This window comes from Apaloderma vittatum, unplaced genomic scaffold (genome assembly GCF_000703405.1).
Source record: "Apaloderma vittatum isolate BGI_N311 unplaced genomic scaffold, ASM70340v1 scaffold23650, whole genome shotgun sequence".
Lineage (NCBI taxonomy): Eukaryota > Metazoa > Chordata > Aves > Trogoniformes > Trogonidae > Apaloderma > Apaloderma vittatum.
Window position 1 is genome coordinate 12,581 of NW_009695378.1, and position 14,695 is coordinate 27,275.

The 14,695-nt window shown below is 46.4% G+C and overlaps 1 protein-coding gene across 1 annotated transcript in view; it reads right to left on the reverse strand.

Annotated features, from left to right (window-relative positions):
• Positions 1-1,168: 1,168 nt before the first annotated feature.
• MOB2 (MOB kinase activator 2) overlaps positions 1,169-14,695 on the reverse strand; it is a gene marked incomplete at its 5' end in the record, with an annotated part of 29,960 nt that continues 16,433 nt past the window's right edge. Inside the window, 4 exons of the mRNA XM_009871191.1 lie at positions 1,169-2,495; positions 4,037-4,161; positions 11,025-11,118; positions 12,313-12,473. Coding sequence (XP_009869493.1) covers positions 2,185-2,495; positions 4,037-4,161; positions 11,025-11,118; positions 12,313-12,473 — 691 coding nt within the window. The remainder of the gene's footprint in view (positions 2,496-4,036; positions 4,162-11,024; positions 11,119-12,312; positions 12,474-14,695) is intronic.

Consider the following 14,695-nt stretch of genomic DNA (forward strand, 5'->3'; position numbering starts at 1 on the left):
CTAAACAGTCTTTTGCCACTAAGACTACAAATGCATTTTTACAAGTAAGTAATAAATTACCAGAAATACTTGGGTTTGAGGGGTTGTTCCTGCTATGACTGTCTTGCCTTAAACTCTCCTGTGTGTCCCCATTGCAGGTAGCACCGGGGCCTCACAAATGGCCCTTCTGCTGCCCTCTGGCTTTTCCTTCAGCTGTGAGGGCAGGGAACTGTGGGTGTCACTGGAGCTGGAATGGGAGGATTTGTCTGGCCAGGGAGGCTGGGGCAGGAGTACTCTTGAGGAGCCTGTGCTACCAGCAGGTTCACCACGTACCCGCTACCTGGGAACAACCAACATGGGGCAAGGCTAGGCTCACAAAGTTTGAGGTTGTTTTCTCAAACATGCCTTTTTTGCTCTTTTCTCACTTCTAGGGCTTCTTGCTCTTTTTTCTCACTTGCACAGTTTTCTTCCTTTATCTGCTGTTGCTTTTGCACTCTTCATAAACTTTTTTTCTTGCTTGTGCTTTTCTCTTTCTCTTTTTCTCTTCCCTTCTTGGTTTTTTTGTGTTGTTTTTTTTTAAATCTCTCCCCACTTGCTTGTGGTTTTTCTTCTCTTTCTTCTTTGCACTTGCTCTCCTTTCCTTGTCTACTGACTTTTACTACAGTTACAGACCTCATTTAGGGAAACCTTCCAGGTCAGTTATTAATGATGTATATACCTCAGGATAATGACCAAAACCAGTAACAAACAATTCTCAGAGGCTGCAGTAGCTCTGATGGAAGCACAATTGCAAGCAAAATCTGGCATTTTTGCTCAGCTGGAGATGCTGACTGCAAGAACTGAGTGGAAGTGTGAAGGAAAGAGTAATATTAATATCACTGTCCAGATACAATATTGATACAATTCTGTATCCACAGCTATTGTGATACAACATTTGCCACAAAATATCCATGAGCCCAGTGCCTTTGTACCAGTCAAGTGTGTACAAGCAGGAAACCTGCTCCTTTTCAGGTGTTGCTTATCTTCACGTTACCTGGGGAGGAGCTTCCTCGCACTACCAGAAAGAGCAGAGCACTGATGTCAGATTACAGGGTGGAAGACAATGATTTATAAAGCTGGCTGACAGCGTTCGCTGGGGAAGGAAAGCCAATTCCACTGACTTTTGACGCTGCAAACACAAAAACAAAGCTTGTGGCTGATAGATTTGTTTTTATTATTATAGAACAGATGAACTAAAATAAGCCAACAATATAATTTTATGCCAACAGCCATCTTTCTAGCACAGGCGGTGACTGACTCGCTGTACCCTTCTCCCCCCTCCCCGGGCCTCTGATCAACGGGAAGCAAACGGTGGTGACACTCGCACACGGGTCTGGGACTCCAGTGATCTTACTCTTTTTATTTGTTGAGGTGTGCCTGGGAAAAGAGGAGGCGGGGGAGCAGAGAAAAGAGTATACATGTTGTAGGAGCAAAAAGCAGAGAAGGCTTGTGGATCCTCCTGCACGTTCACGTGTTGTGACCAGGTAGACGGGACAACTGCAGCATCATGCCCGCTTGCAACATGTAGCAAGCCCCTAGTTGCTACTCTAGTCAAGCCAGGAGTTTCTTCCCATTCCAAGCTAACAAAGGGCAAGATGCACTCAACGGGGGAGTTTTTGGCAGGGTTGGGGGCAGTCTATGTAAAACCAAACCAAAAAAACCACCCCCGCACCCCCAAAGAAAAAAAAAACCAACAAACAAATAAACCTGCGTTGTAAGCCACTTCAAAGTAAAAGTCACTTCTTATAATATAATAGATACTTTTTAAATGGCAGGACCACCATCCTAGAAAGACAAAGGGCTTGCACTCAAGACCAAAGAAAGAAAAACGAAAAACCAACCAAACAAACAAACAAAAAAATAACCAAAAAAACCCAAGAGTGGCCCCACTCTCAAGCTTGACTCTTCTCTAAAAACAGCACTCGTCATCCATCTGAATAGGTAAAAGGAGGAGTGGACAGAAAATAAAATAAAATTGGTGCAACTTCTCGCCGGGTGGCGCATCAAACCAAAGCTCCATCCAGTCCCATACGGCTACACGGCCCGCGGGGGCAGCGCAGTTTCTGTCAGCTCTCGTTGCTGTGTGTGCCTGTACGTATATCTGACCATATACATACAGAACAGAGAATATTGTTTGTAATGTTAGTTTTGATCCCGCAGAAGGGCTCATCTCTCTTTCACGTGGTTCTGTGCTCCCGCGCTGTTGCTGCTCCCGTTGCCGCTCCCGTTACTGTTGCTCCCGCTGCTGCTGCAGAGGACCTCCGTGAGGTCGTCCATGATGGTGGTCTCTTTAGGGTCCACGAGGTTGAACTCCCTGATGAATAGGATAAAGTGTGTGTAGAGTGTGTTTAAATGTCCGTGCAGCTCCAGTGCCAAAGTCTCCTTAAAGTGTGAGGAGTAGATATGGGCCAGCACGTGGAACAGGTACTTGCAGATCTTCTTCACTAGGGACTCAAACGAGTTTGGGAATTCCTTGCCTGAAAGGAAGATGGAGAAACACCGTGATCGCACCAGCTGCTCACCCTCAGCCCCACGGCAGCGTTTGTTTCGGCTGAGCTGTGGGCAAGAGCAACCAACCCACCTTGCACAGCAGCTTGTGGGCCCTGCATTACTCACTTTCTTTTTACAGAAATTCGGGGGAAGAATCCAAGGAAGTTTTAAGCATTTTCATTTGAAGTTACCTTTTAAACCCCAAGGGTTCAAAAATCATTCTTTAAAACAACACTTTTTGTTACAGTCTGTAAAAATAATGAGTGGTTCTTCTAGGCCCTTATCTGGTTTGTCCAGGAGTAGCAAATTTTTGCCCCTGCAAGTAACTAATGCTTGGGAGACCAAGTCGCAGATCCTGACATGGAAGCTAAGGTACACGGATAGCGTGCAGCACTCGGACGGCGTGTAACCAATTCCCTCATTTCACTGTTGAAATTCTATCAAATGGAAAAAGAAATGGCAGGAAATACTGGGTGCCTCCTGTCAGGCGCAGCTGAAATTGTGCTTGCTGGAGCCCGCATAGTAAAAGATGATTATTAGACACAACTCCTTCGGTAACACTGAAAGTGAAACTGAGGCAAGCGGAAAAGCCACACCTGCCGTGCTGCGTGAAGGGCGTTACTGGTCTAAGGTGCACCTTTGCCGCACGGATAAGTCACTTGCACAGAACGTCCTCATTGCCCCTGAACAAGCATATTCCTTTTTAAAAAAAAAAGAAAAGCAAAAAAAGGCAACTGCAGCTGGCTTACCAGGCACCATCTCACTAGCCACTGCCTCTTTTCACATCAAGGTGCTTGTAAGCAGAGGCTACAGGTTGAATGTCTGCTGTGCTGTAACACCCCTGGTTCCCCAGTTCTCTGCTGAAGCAGCTCAGGAAGGCAGCCGCTTTTAGTCCTGATTCAGCCCACCTGCAATAACTGCAGGTCTCCGTTTTGTTCCCCTTAACCAAAAGCACTGCATGTAGCAATCTTGTTAGGATACACATTTGAGCTAAAATGACTGTCCTATTGCTTTGCAGTTCTTAAACATCACAGTCTAATTTCATCTTTGTAAAGGAAGGGAGACTGCAAACACTCTGTGAGACGAGGCTTGGCTGGGTAAGGAAAACAAGCCAGATGCCCAGCAATCCCAATTTATTTCTCCCTTAATGCATTGGGGCTCTAAAGGAAATGGTAAACCAACAACAAGGTTAAATTTTACTAGCAAGCAGGCTGTATTCAACACATCCATGCTGACAGTTTCAAATATTTATCCTCTCTGAATACAGGCTAGAAGATCTCAAAATGCTTCAAGAACAAGATGTCCCAATGATGAAATATAAGCCAAGGGGACAGGATTGTAAGGCTTTCACCCCAGCTCGTATGCCAACAGTGCAAGTCTTTATACTGCAAGAATGAACCAAACTTTAAATCTCCCTTTAAAAAACAAACGCACGCGAGAGCTGCCCGGTATTAATACATATGCCAAATGCCAACTCTCACTGTACTGCCAAGAGCCACGGGAAGCACCTGTCCAAGAGCAGACGTACCGTATTTTGTTGGAAAGACGTCCTCATCTGTCACTAGTTTCTGCACGGAGCTCATGACGAAGTCGACATACTGCGGAGCGGTGCACTTGATCTTCTTTCCCCGCTCATCGTACCAGTAGTACTGTCTGTGGAGAGAAGCGACAGCGTCACCACAGCATAGTTTTGCTCCTCAGCTCAACTCCTCTAAGAGGTGAGTGTCTTAATAATACAAAACAACAGGTACAGCCGTACCAAAAAACATCCTAGCTGCTACGGAAGAGATGCACTGCAGAGTATCTTTCTACATCAAACCCCCTGAATTTCAGTAGCCGATGCTGTTTCTCCCTGCTGAGGCAGCAGTAGCTCCCCGTCTGTGACAGACGGAGCATTTACCTGCTGTCGTAGAACTGTACAGGAGCATTACATAACTACTTGCAAAGGGCAGCAACGGTGATACGCTGGGGATCTTGTGATGCTTAGCATCCCAAAACACGACTACTCTTGTAGTGCAGTAGTTTTAAACAGACAGAAGGTGGCTCCAAAACACCGGCTTTTTCCAGCTGGTGCTCTGAAACGCTGGCACCACAAACCCTGTTCCAAACATCCAGTCTGGGGAAAGTTCTCAGGACCCTTCTGCACATCCCTACCAGCGTGCCTTAGAACTGCTCCTTTGGGTACAATTACAGACTCCCCAAAATACCTGCATTTACATTAGACTCTGCCACCAGTGATTAATCCTGTTGGACCTTAAGGAACAGGAGACATTAGCATATTGCCTGGCTTTTCAAAAGCAACCACAAATCAATCAGCCATAATTATCTTGATTAACTGCACCACCCCTCACCTGAGGGAGAATCCAAAGATTGGTTTGTTGTTTGGTTTCTTGGGCTTTTTTCTTCTTTAAGTCACGGTTTATTAAAGCACCTCTAAGTGTTACCAGGAGCAGATATCCATGGCATTAGGCACGCACAGCAAGAAATACTTTATAGATTCCTTAATGATTTTTTTGCCTATGTTGCATTAGAAGTGTCTTGAGTTCCAGCTCCTGCACTCCTCCTTCAAGCAGTCTGAGCTCCAGGCACAGTTCCCTGTCGTGCTGGGACTGGTAAGAAATCCATCCTACAGCAGCTGGGGAGCGGTTTGCTCACTGCCACTGGAAGCAAGGGCGGCAGTGGTCTGAGCATCACCACAGGCCGGGGAGACACCTCACCCAGCACAGGGGCCCACAGAGCCACAGCACCATTTCCCACCATTTCCCCCGTCTGCTCAGCTCCAGCTGCTCCGCTGCTCTTGGGTAACGAGCTGGTACCTCACACTCCTCTCTCACAGACCACTGAACAAGCCTAGTTGTAGCCCTACACTAAACTATCACTTCCTTGTGACATTCAGCCACCTGTACACGCTTCTTTTTCTTTTTAATAATAAAAAGATTAAATGTTTTTTCTGTGCCTAACAGGATTAGACTGCACTAAATTGCAAGGTTCTATACATGCCACTTGGAAAGCAAAGTTTTGTGTACTGACCAGCGCAACAGCCCTGAAAAGCAGCTAAAGAAAAATGGGAAATAACAAATGAAAAGTTTTAATTTGCAATGTGTTTTCATTGCCCTGAAAGATTCTGCAGGGACCTGAGGGCGGTGAGGCGAAGACACTAACACCACTGGTCACACCCCAAGCCGTATGAACAAGACGAAGCTGCAGAAATTAATAGCTCCAAATTTAAGAGAGAAAAGGCAACTTGAAAACTAGTTCAGCAGACAAAGTTCAGAATTATTCTTTCAGCTCACTGTGGGCATGTGCTGGTTGGTCACTCTCTTGTTTACCAGACACTGCAAAGGGCATAAAAAGGTGAGCAAGTGGACAAAAAGGTGAGCAAGTGAGAACAGCAGGAGTTAAAAGCTCTTTGCAGAGGTATGTCAAGCATCCAAACTAGCCTTTGGGCCCTTCCACACAGCCCCTGGCCATGTTCCTCATCTGCATACGAGGAATTACACAGGGTAGTGCCCCAACACATCTGTCTAGTCCTGCAGTAAGGTGGAGCAGGACAGTTCTAGGCAACTCAGTCTTATTTTAGTCTTAAGACAACACTTCTTGCCAAGAGCAGAAGCAGACTGGACTGTCTGTACCTCAGCAGTTTTCTCATGCTGCAGAAATCTTCCAAGTGCAAGACAGAAAGCATAGTTTAGAGTTGCCTTTAGGCACAAAAACGAATCTGAGTAATTGGATTTTAGTTAAAAGAAACGGTTTGGCAACTGTACAAGTTCACTTACATGGAGATACACAAGTGAATAAATCTGCTGGAACATCCCCTCACATACCCTTTTTGCCTTTCCTTGAAAATTAGGCTAATTATGCAAAATAGGAATTTGAAAGAAGAGTCAGTAAAATTAAGGCGATAACTACAAGGATTGTCCTCTCTTATTTTAATTGTCTTCCTCATGTTTCAGGTGCTGTGAACCTGGGTCTCTGCAGGTCTTGGAGGAGGAGAGGAGCCCCTGCCGTGCCTCGAACACCTCACACCTGGTTCGCAACTCCTGCCCACGCTGGAGTTATCTCTGGGGACAAGGCAGAAGCAGGCTGGGGCCACCCAAGGGCTCGGCTGGGCACAGACACCTCCCAGCCCTGGCGCTGTGACAGTACAGCCCCGTATCAGGCAGCGGAGGGGAAGCAGAAAGGACAAGGAGATGAACTTCAAGGCACTTTTTTTCAAAAAGGGGCTCACACACCAGACTATATTGTATCTGCTATGGAAAATTCTGGCAGATTTAAACCTTCCCCAGCAGGGAGAGCGTGAGGAATTTGGAGCTTCATTCTAAATCCCAGGCAGAAATGACGACGAGTTTAACAGAGAAAAGGCTACAACACAAATAAAGTGTAACACACATGAAGTCACCGCACTGCATCTTAATGTATGTGTCTATTTTATCTCTTCTTCTCTAAAACAGTCTGGGATTGTTGATGACTTAGAAGCCCAGCAGAACAAAAGTTACACTGGTGTGTAAGAAAAGCTTCTGGCAGGAGGGAAAAGCAACTCTGTGGAGTTGATGTGGTCTGGAAAGGAAGGCGAGACAGTCCTGCTAGAAATACTCAAAGAGAAAGCAGGAGAGCAAACTGTCAAATGCAAGGGCAAGAATTGGTGCTTGTTGGCAACTCGGAATAGCTCTGATGGTTTGATGGGGCAAAGCAACGTTTAGGTGGGGGGAAGAATAGAAGGAGAAAGGGGCCACTCGGTAGAAATGTACAGTTTAAGGAACTGAGATTTAAGAAAATGCAGAACCTGCCAGTTTGAATTCAGCTTCCTACAAGGAAATACCATCCATCTGCAGACACCAAGGGCAAGGCAGCCATGAGAAAGGTGATTGTAAGAGTAGAGAAAATGAGTTGCAAGGAATTACCCTGGTCCAGGTGGGAATCACAACAGGGGGAGGGGGGAGTGGGTGGGTCAGGTGACCCAAATGGGCCAATCACAGTGCTCCTTCCCTCGGTGCTCGGTATAAAAGGGCCCCCAAGAAGGGCCTTGAGGTCTCTGGTGCCTGGGGGTGGCGGGACTGCCAGCGGCTGTTCCTCACCTCTCTCTGTGCTGCTGCTGTTCCTGCCGCCTGCATTCAGGCTGCAGAGGAGCACCATTCCTTGGGGCGGGTTGTCCTCCCCTGGGGGAGCAGTACAGCTCCTTTTCTGTTGGTTTTTTTGTTGTTTGGGGTTTTTTTGACTGTCGCTGGGACTGGGCTCAGGTGCTCCCATCTGCTGCCAGTCCAGTCTGGGACTTTTTCCACTCAGGACTTGGTTGGCATTTGGAGGGCAGAGGGTCTGTATTAACATACTCTGTGTATTAGTTTAACAGCTTCATTGGTATTGTTAGTATTTTATTTTTTTTTTTAATTAAACTGGGTCCAGGTCTTTTCAACCTCACAGTCTCTCTCCCTGGTTCCCCTGTTTCCGGGGAGGGTGCGGGGGTGATCACAGGGAGCAGCTGTTAAAGTTTAGTGGCTGGCCCAGCCTTAAACTTCGACACACTCTTATCTGTGGGCTGCCGAGAAGTTTGCATCCAACTTTGATTTCTGCCTCAGGAGTTTTGTAACCTCAGCCTTGTGAGCTCTGAGTTACTCCACTCACTCCAGCACTTTGAGAAGTTCTGCCCAAATGTCAGATGGAAAATCAGTTTACAGCTCATAGTTCTTTAAAGCTAGTTTGTGTAACAACAAACTATAAAGCACACTAAATAGTAAATTCTGTGTTAAAAATATAGCACTTGCTTTACAGCAAGGGATAAACATATTAATGAGCAAAATTAAGTAATTCCCAAAGTTACAGTCATGCCACCCTCATTAAATTTTGAAGATAACTGGCCATTCTGGTATTTCTCTTGGCATTATCCCACCTTACCAGCAAATGCTTCCATCTGTTCTACAAGGAGACTAATTCTTGGTCAGATGTCTCTCAGTGACCCTACGGAGAAATTCCCCTCCTCGCTGCGTGCAGATGGCTCTGCTGCCTCGCACATCCGACAGGGCTGAACACTGCATCTGTCTGCAGTCTGGCAGTTGGCTGGAGCCTCTCCGAGACATTAAAACCTCACCTCGAATATTCAGCTGCAACCGGAGTTTATTTTGCCAGCAAATCCTCTATAAACTCAGCATTGAGTACTTGCAGTGCATTTGAATGCAAAATATCTTGATGAGCAGCCTGCTCTCCACAGTCACCTGGACAGTAAATACAGAAACCCCTCCTCAGGTACCACCAGGATGGTGAGATCCTAAAGGCGCATTAGGGAACCAGGCAGGGAAAACGCGAGAGGAACCGAATGCAGACCTGAGCTACCTAAGAAACCAGCACCGAGAAAGTGGCAAACTGCACCCTTCCTTCCTGGGGCAACCTCACAGGGGTGGCTGCCGCGTTAGTCCAAATCACCTGAGCAAACAGATCACAGCCCCAGGAGGTCAAACTGGGAGCGTCCGTCAGGTTAATCAGCAACTGACTCTGCTGTTCAGGTGTTACTCTTTATATACTGCAGACGGGTCAGAGGCACCATAAATCCCATCAACTGGTGGTTCTCCAGAACAATAACCGTGTCCTTACCTTAGTTGGTTGTGTTTGCTTTTGTTGTCTTTTTTTTTTTTAAAAAAGGGGGTGGAGAAGCAACACATGTCATAGTCATAATTGGATATGAACAAAAGAGCATCTTTAGGGCACTCCTCTGTGTTCCATTTAGGCACGCTCTCTTCCAAAAGGGAAGAGAGGCAGAACACAAAGGTAAGGATTCTCCAAAATTGTCATTAGAGATGTTTGGAGAACGGAGCCTTCAAAGCCAAGCTGCACTGAGGTGTGTAACTACGTGATCTCACCTCGGTGGGTTTTTTTCGTAGACCCACCCACTTGACAGCAGAACGAAACCCGCAGCCTACAGTTTGCAAACACGAATCAGCCGTCTGCCCCCAAGTACAGGAAGGTATTTAAGTTGCTGTGATTTAGCTAAACACAAACCATTTCAAGTGCTTCACCCAAGTGCAGACACGCTTCCTGTTATTCCCAAATAGCGCAATGTTTCAATTTCCCAAAACAAAGGGTAGGAACATACTGCTATCACCACTAAAAATACAGGCTACAGCTGGAGCCGCCTACAGACACTTCCTTTCTTTATTCTGCAGCATAAACTGCTAACAGGGAACTCTTGCTTCAAACTCACGCGAGCAGAACGGGGCAACACTTCGGTTGGTTCCCCACCCCTGCCTCCTCCGAGCCACGCAGGTAAACAGTTAAACTCAGCCCTTCAGGCAGCCAGTGCTCCACCAGGAGTTAAAATATGAGAGAGCTTGGGAGCAAGAGTCAACAAAATGCTCATCTCACTGATCACCACTTCTAATTCAGAGACATGCTGTCTCCTTCTGATAAAATCTGTGTCCAGCAGAGAGTTGGTACTTTCTGCTCCAGCCTGCTTTCAGAGGCCCTAGCATGGCCTTTAATTCTCTGCCGACAGTTATCTTTCCAATTTTCACATGCAAAAAAGTCCTCCGTAATCTTTGCATTCTTCAGAGCACTCTCAGCCCCCAACACTAATTTGAAGTGTGCAAGACAGCCCAGCACATTAAGCAAGGACTCCTTTCTAATCACTCCGTAATTATTGTCAGAGACACAGCAGAGCTCTGGTTCTGGTGTATCCGTTCCCTGGGATGTTTGTTTGATGTACTTTAACGTTAACTGCTCAGTCTTCTGTTTCAAAATCCATCTCGACTAAATTAATCCCAGGAAATGCAAGAGGAGGGAAGAAAAGGACCATCAACACATGTGCTGGAGTTAAAAAAAACACAACACAACAGGCTTATTCATACTCCACTGGATCTCATATTCCATCATGTTGGACTGTGCTAATCAAGTGCAGGAGTTTATGGTAACTTTTTCTTACATTCACCATGTACAGTGGAACTACAAAGCTTGCTTTCATAAGTGACAGCTAGTCAATGTTAAAAAAGTCTACCAAGTCCTACAGGGGGAAAGTGCCAAACCAAAACGTTTTCCCTACTCCCTGCAAAAGCTGCCACTTGTGTCCTCTGTGCCCAGGGGCTCGGGCAGAAAGCCAGCGGCTCAGTCAGCCTCGGGGTTATCCGTCAGCAGCCTGGTGCTCTGTCAGCATTCCAGCCATCAGCAGCACCCTCAGAGGTTTTCGCAATTCCTTTCTCCTCCCCGGCCTTCTACGGAATCCCAGCACTGTTACCAGTAAGGACAGTTTTGCCTTGCTCTTCTTCTTCCCCTCTCCCTCAAGCTATACACATGGTAATTTTTCTCTCTGATCTAACCTTACAAAAGCAGCTCAGAACAGGCAAAGATTCTCGTCCTTCTAGTTCTCCACAAAAACTAGAGTTCCACCACCCCTCACGGCGGACGTACAGCTGCCACGTCCTCCAAGCAGAGATGTGCTGTAAAACGCTTGCCCGACGCCATCCAGTGCCAACGTCCTCCCCCAAACAACTCTGAAGATTTCAAGGGAAACCCTGTAATTGTAAAGATTGACTTACGTATTGCACACTGCCATGGTCTGACATGACTCTCCTGTACAGAATTCTGAGATTGTACTATACTGTAAGTTGATGTGATGGAAGAAAGTTGTTGCTGAAAAATAAACACAAAGACATTCAGAAGTAAAATACTTTGAAACGCTGATTATCCTCCAGACAATCATTTCAACAGAGCAAGCGACGTGACCTCAGTCTTGAGTTTGCGTACAAATTTAAACATGATTTAGCTAAACCAGTCTAATGATGAACATCATGGTAACAAAGAGGTACACAGAATGAAAGCTCTTGTTTTGATTTAAGATGAAAGCACCATGATGCATCAGCTATTACTCACTAAGCAGCAAGACTGGAAAGTGTCTCCATCATCAGCCTCACCTTTACAGCAGAAAACTCTACTACAAGCTGAAGGCAAACAATTTGCTACGTTCTTCTGAAGTCACACTAAAATGTACCGTGGCTAGAAAACAGCATTAATAGGTCTCCTGATGCATCTCCTTTCTAAAAAAACCACCAGCATGAGAACTATACTTTTTACAAATCTCCTGAGACAATATAGTATTTTGGTACACCTCAGGGAGCACCTCACTTTTTCTTAACGAGTCTCTATAAACTTTCCTCACGTGCAGCTTAAAGGAGTTTGTTGCTACTACCACGTACTGTTGAGAACATGAGACCGGTCGAAGCTGCAGGTGAGGACCGGCAGGGGAAGCAGCAGCGCAGGAAATGCTGTAAATCCCAACTGGGATGCACAGACACAGCACTCGGTCACAGGAGGCCCTCCTGTCTCTGAGTTCTGGCTCGACTACAGTTCAAATTCACAGCAATTCCACTTGGAAGGGGTGAGGAGGAGAAATCCAACCAACAGACTTCAAAATTTCTGGCTTTAGCCATAACTTGCTTTACGGACAAGGCTTAACAAACAACCAATTTTACAATGCTTCTGGAAGACCAACAGCCTGAGGCAGAAACACACTGAAGCAGCCACTTTAGCAAAGAGTCCAAGGGAATCTGATGCTCCTCAAAAAAGCATCAAAAACTTTAATGCCTTCAGTGCCACAGGAGGGTCTGGAAGGAGGAAACGCTTCCATGCTGCCGAGCGCGAGCGCAGCTGGTCTGTGCATTAAGACACGTTAATTACTACCCAAGGTGTAATGGCGTGCATTATGCAGTGAGCATAAATAGGCACTGAGTGTTTTTCTAAGTACCGAAAGCAGTAAATAATGAGAGGGCATGAACGCTGCCTTGGGTGTGGACAGCAAGCTCGGGGCTGGGCGATGCGAATACTCACTGTTGCTGGCTAGCCACTCGTTGAGGTCTATTTCTCGCGGTAACATCACTAGCTCCTTAAACTCGAAGTCAGTAATTCGGGATTTTGTGTATTCTGGCTCTAGGTAAAGTTTCTTCTCTTCTGGTGCTGGCTTTTTACCATTTGGCTTTCCCTTGGACTTCCTGCAAGAGATGGTAAAGAGAAGAAAGGTTAGCTTTGCTGTTGAACAGCCACGGAAACCTGAGAGAAGCTGGTTTACCCCCAACTCCTCTATTTCGTTCACACTGCTCCTCCTGCCTCCCCTCCCCTTAGCTTAGTTTTTTAATTAAAGCAAAAGATAGTTTCTTAAAAACTTTATTTGAACTCGGTCGCTTTTTTCAAGTCACACTGGAACTCTGAACAGCATTAAGACACTTGGGACTTGAGCTGCTCCGTCCCCATCGCCCTTTCAGACTGTGAACTCTGGGGAGAGCAACAGCCGCTCTCTCCGCCTGCGAAGAGCCGCGACAGCGAGTGTACGGACAACCTGCCGCAGCAGGGAACGGTCACCTGCACAGCCAGAGTCCCTGGCACAGCAAGAGCGAGCTGCTGCAAGCAGAAAGCTGTCGGCGCGCGGGCACTGCTCATGCAAAGCTACAACATTCCTCCTTACTCCAGCTCTGCGTTCTCCAAGATACCAGAAGCCTTCTGGAAGTGAACATCTGTGGCTCCAGCTCGCAGCACTGGTAACTACAGGAACACCTGCAGCTCCCGCAATACCCGAGACAGAAAGATCCGACTTCGTTTTTTATGGTTTTTTTCTGGAAAATCCGTTAAAATCTGACACGTTATGTAATAACCTTCCATCTGGATTTATAAAAGCGCACAAACCCCATTCCATAAGACACATTTATCTCCGTGGCATATTGTGACTTTTCACCTCCCAGCTCTAAAGCGTTCGTTGTAATCACTAGAGTTTTCCTCTTGCTCTGTAACATCCTCAAGCGAGATGAGTGCCCCAGCTCAACCAGGGGTCAGTGAGGACCCCTGAGGAAGGCTGCCGGGTCAGCACCTGGTCTTTTAGGCTACATGGTCCAAGAGCTGTACCCCGCTGTGTTTCCTTTCCCCAGCTGTACATCCACGTGTTTCCACGGATGCAACATCCCCCTGAGGAGCTGAGGTGTGTTGAGCGGCGAGGGACAAGTGCAGCCAGGCAGCACGTGCCACAGGAATATGAGGAGGAGGTGCCGGATTTCTCTCTTTACCGATCTGTTCACCAAACCCATCTTCAGAAGGGCTCATCCTCCACATCGTCAGCACTGCAGGAAGGAGAGACCAAGATTTGCCTCCCAGGAGGAAGGAACACCGCAACTTACTACAGCTCAGTCACTGCCACCGTTTGCTGTCTCAGGGTTGTACGGAGTCTCGTCATACTTCTCTCTAACCAGGAAATTAATGCCAGAGGGACTTCAAGACTTCAGGAAGGCCACGATCAAGTTAAAATTGAGAAAGACTTAAGCGACAGCAGCACCACACAGACTTACACCCACATATTTACAAACCACAGATGCGCAGAAAGCGCTGTAGGAAGTCTGGTAGGAAAAAGATGGTCACACTTTGTTTCCATTGTTAATGAGAGAAGTGGATCTCATGGTTAGAGGATGCCTGTGACACAGAACATCTTTATAAGAATACAAATAGACTACGAGAATAAACTAAAGCCAGGACATGTGAAGATGATTTCAGCACACGGCTCCTCTTGCACATTTCCTGCCACCTCCTTTTTCCACAGCAGTGCATTCCAATTCAAATGAAGCCTGCAAGATCTGTCTTTTATGTTTATTTAATGAAGTAACCTGGGCTAATTCTCACAGCTGCCTCACAAAGGGATGGTTTAGGACATGCAGAGTCAGACGTTCCTCAGTGCAAGGCTCCTGGTACAGAAGGGTTGCCCAGCTCCTGGTTGCCAGCTCACTATTCTTGTCTTCAAACCCTTATATTTGCTAGATCTCATTCAAACTTCACTGTGTAAAAATAAACTACAGATAAGAAAGAAAAGTCTGTGAAAGCAAAAACTACAGAAGTGCGTTAAAGGTATTTAAAGAAGCTACAAATGATATACTTAATTTATTTTTGGGCCCGAGACTTCAGATTTTCACCAAACTTGAGGTGACATTCAAGGAAAGTGCAATAGCATAAACCAGCCTCGTTTGACAGTCTCTAACCCGACTTTATCGCAGATACGGCAATATGTTTGACCTCTTCTTTTTGCAGGACTACCATGTTAAGACTTGTAACTACCTTACCCTGACAGTCAACAGCATAACTCCAACTAAAACTATGCGCTTGGCCCCGAGCTCGTAAAAAACACTCGAGGCTACTGATTTGCTGCCTTACTGCTACGCTGCTGCAGCCGAGCCTCCGT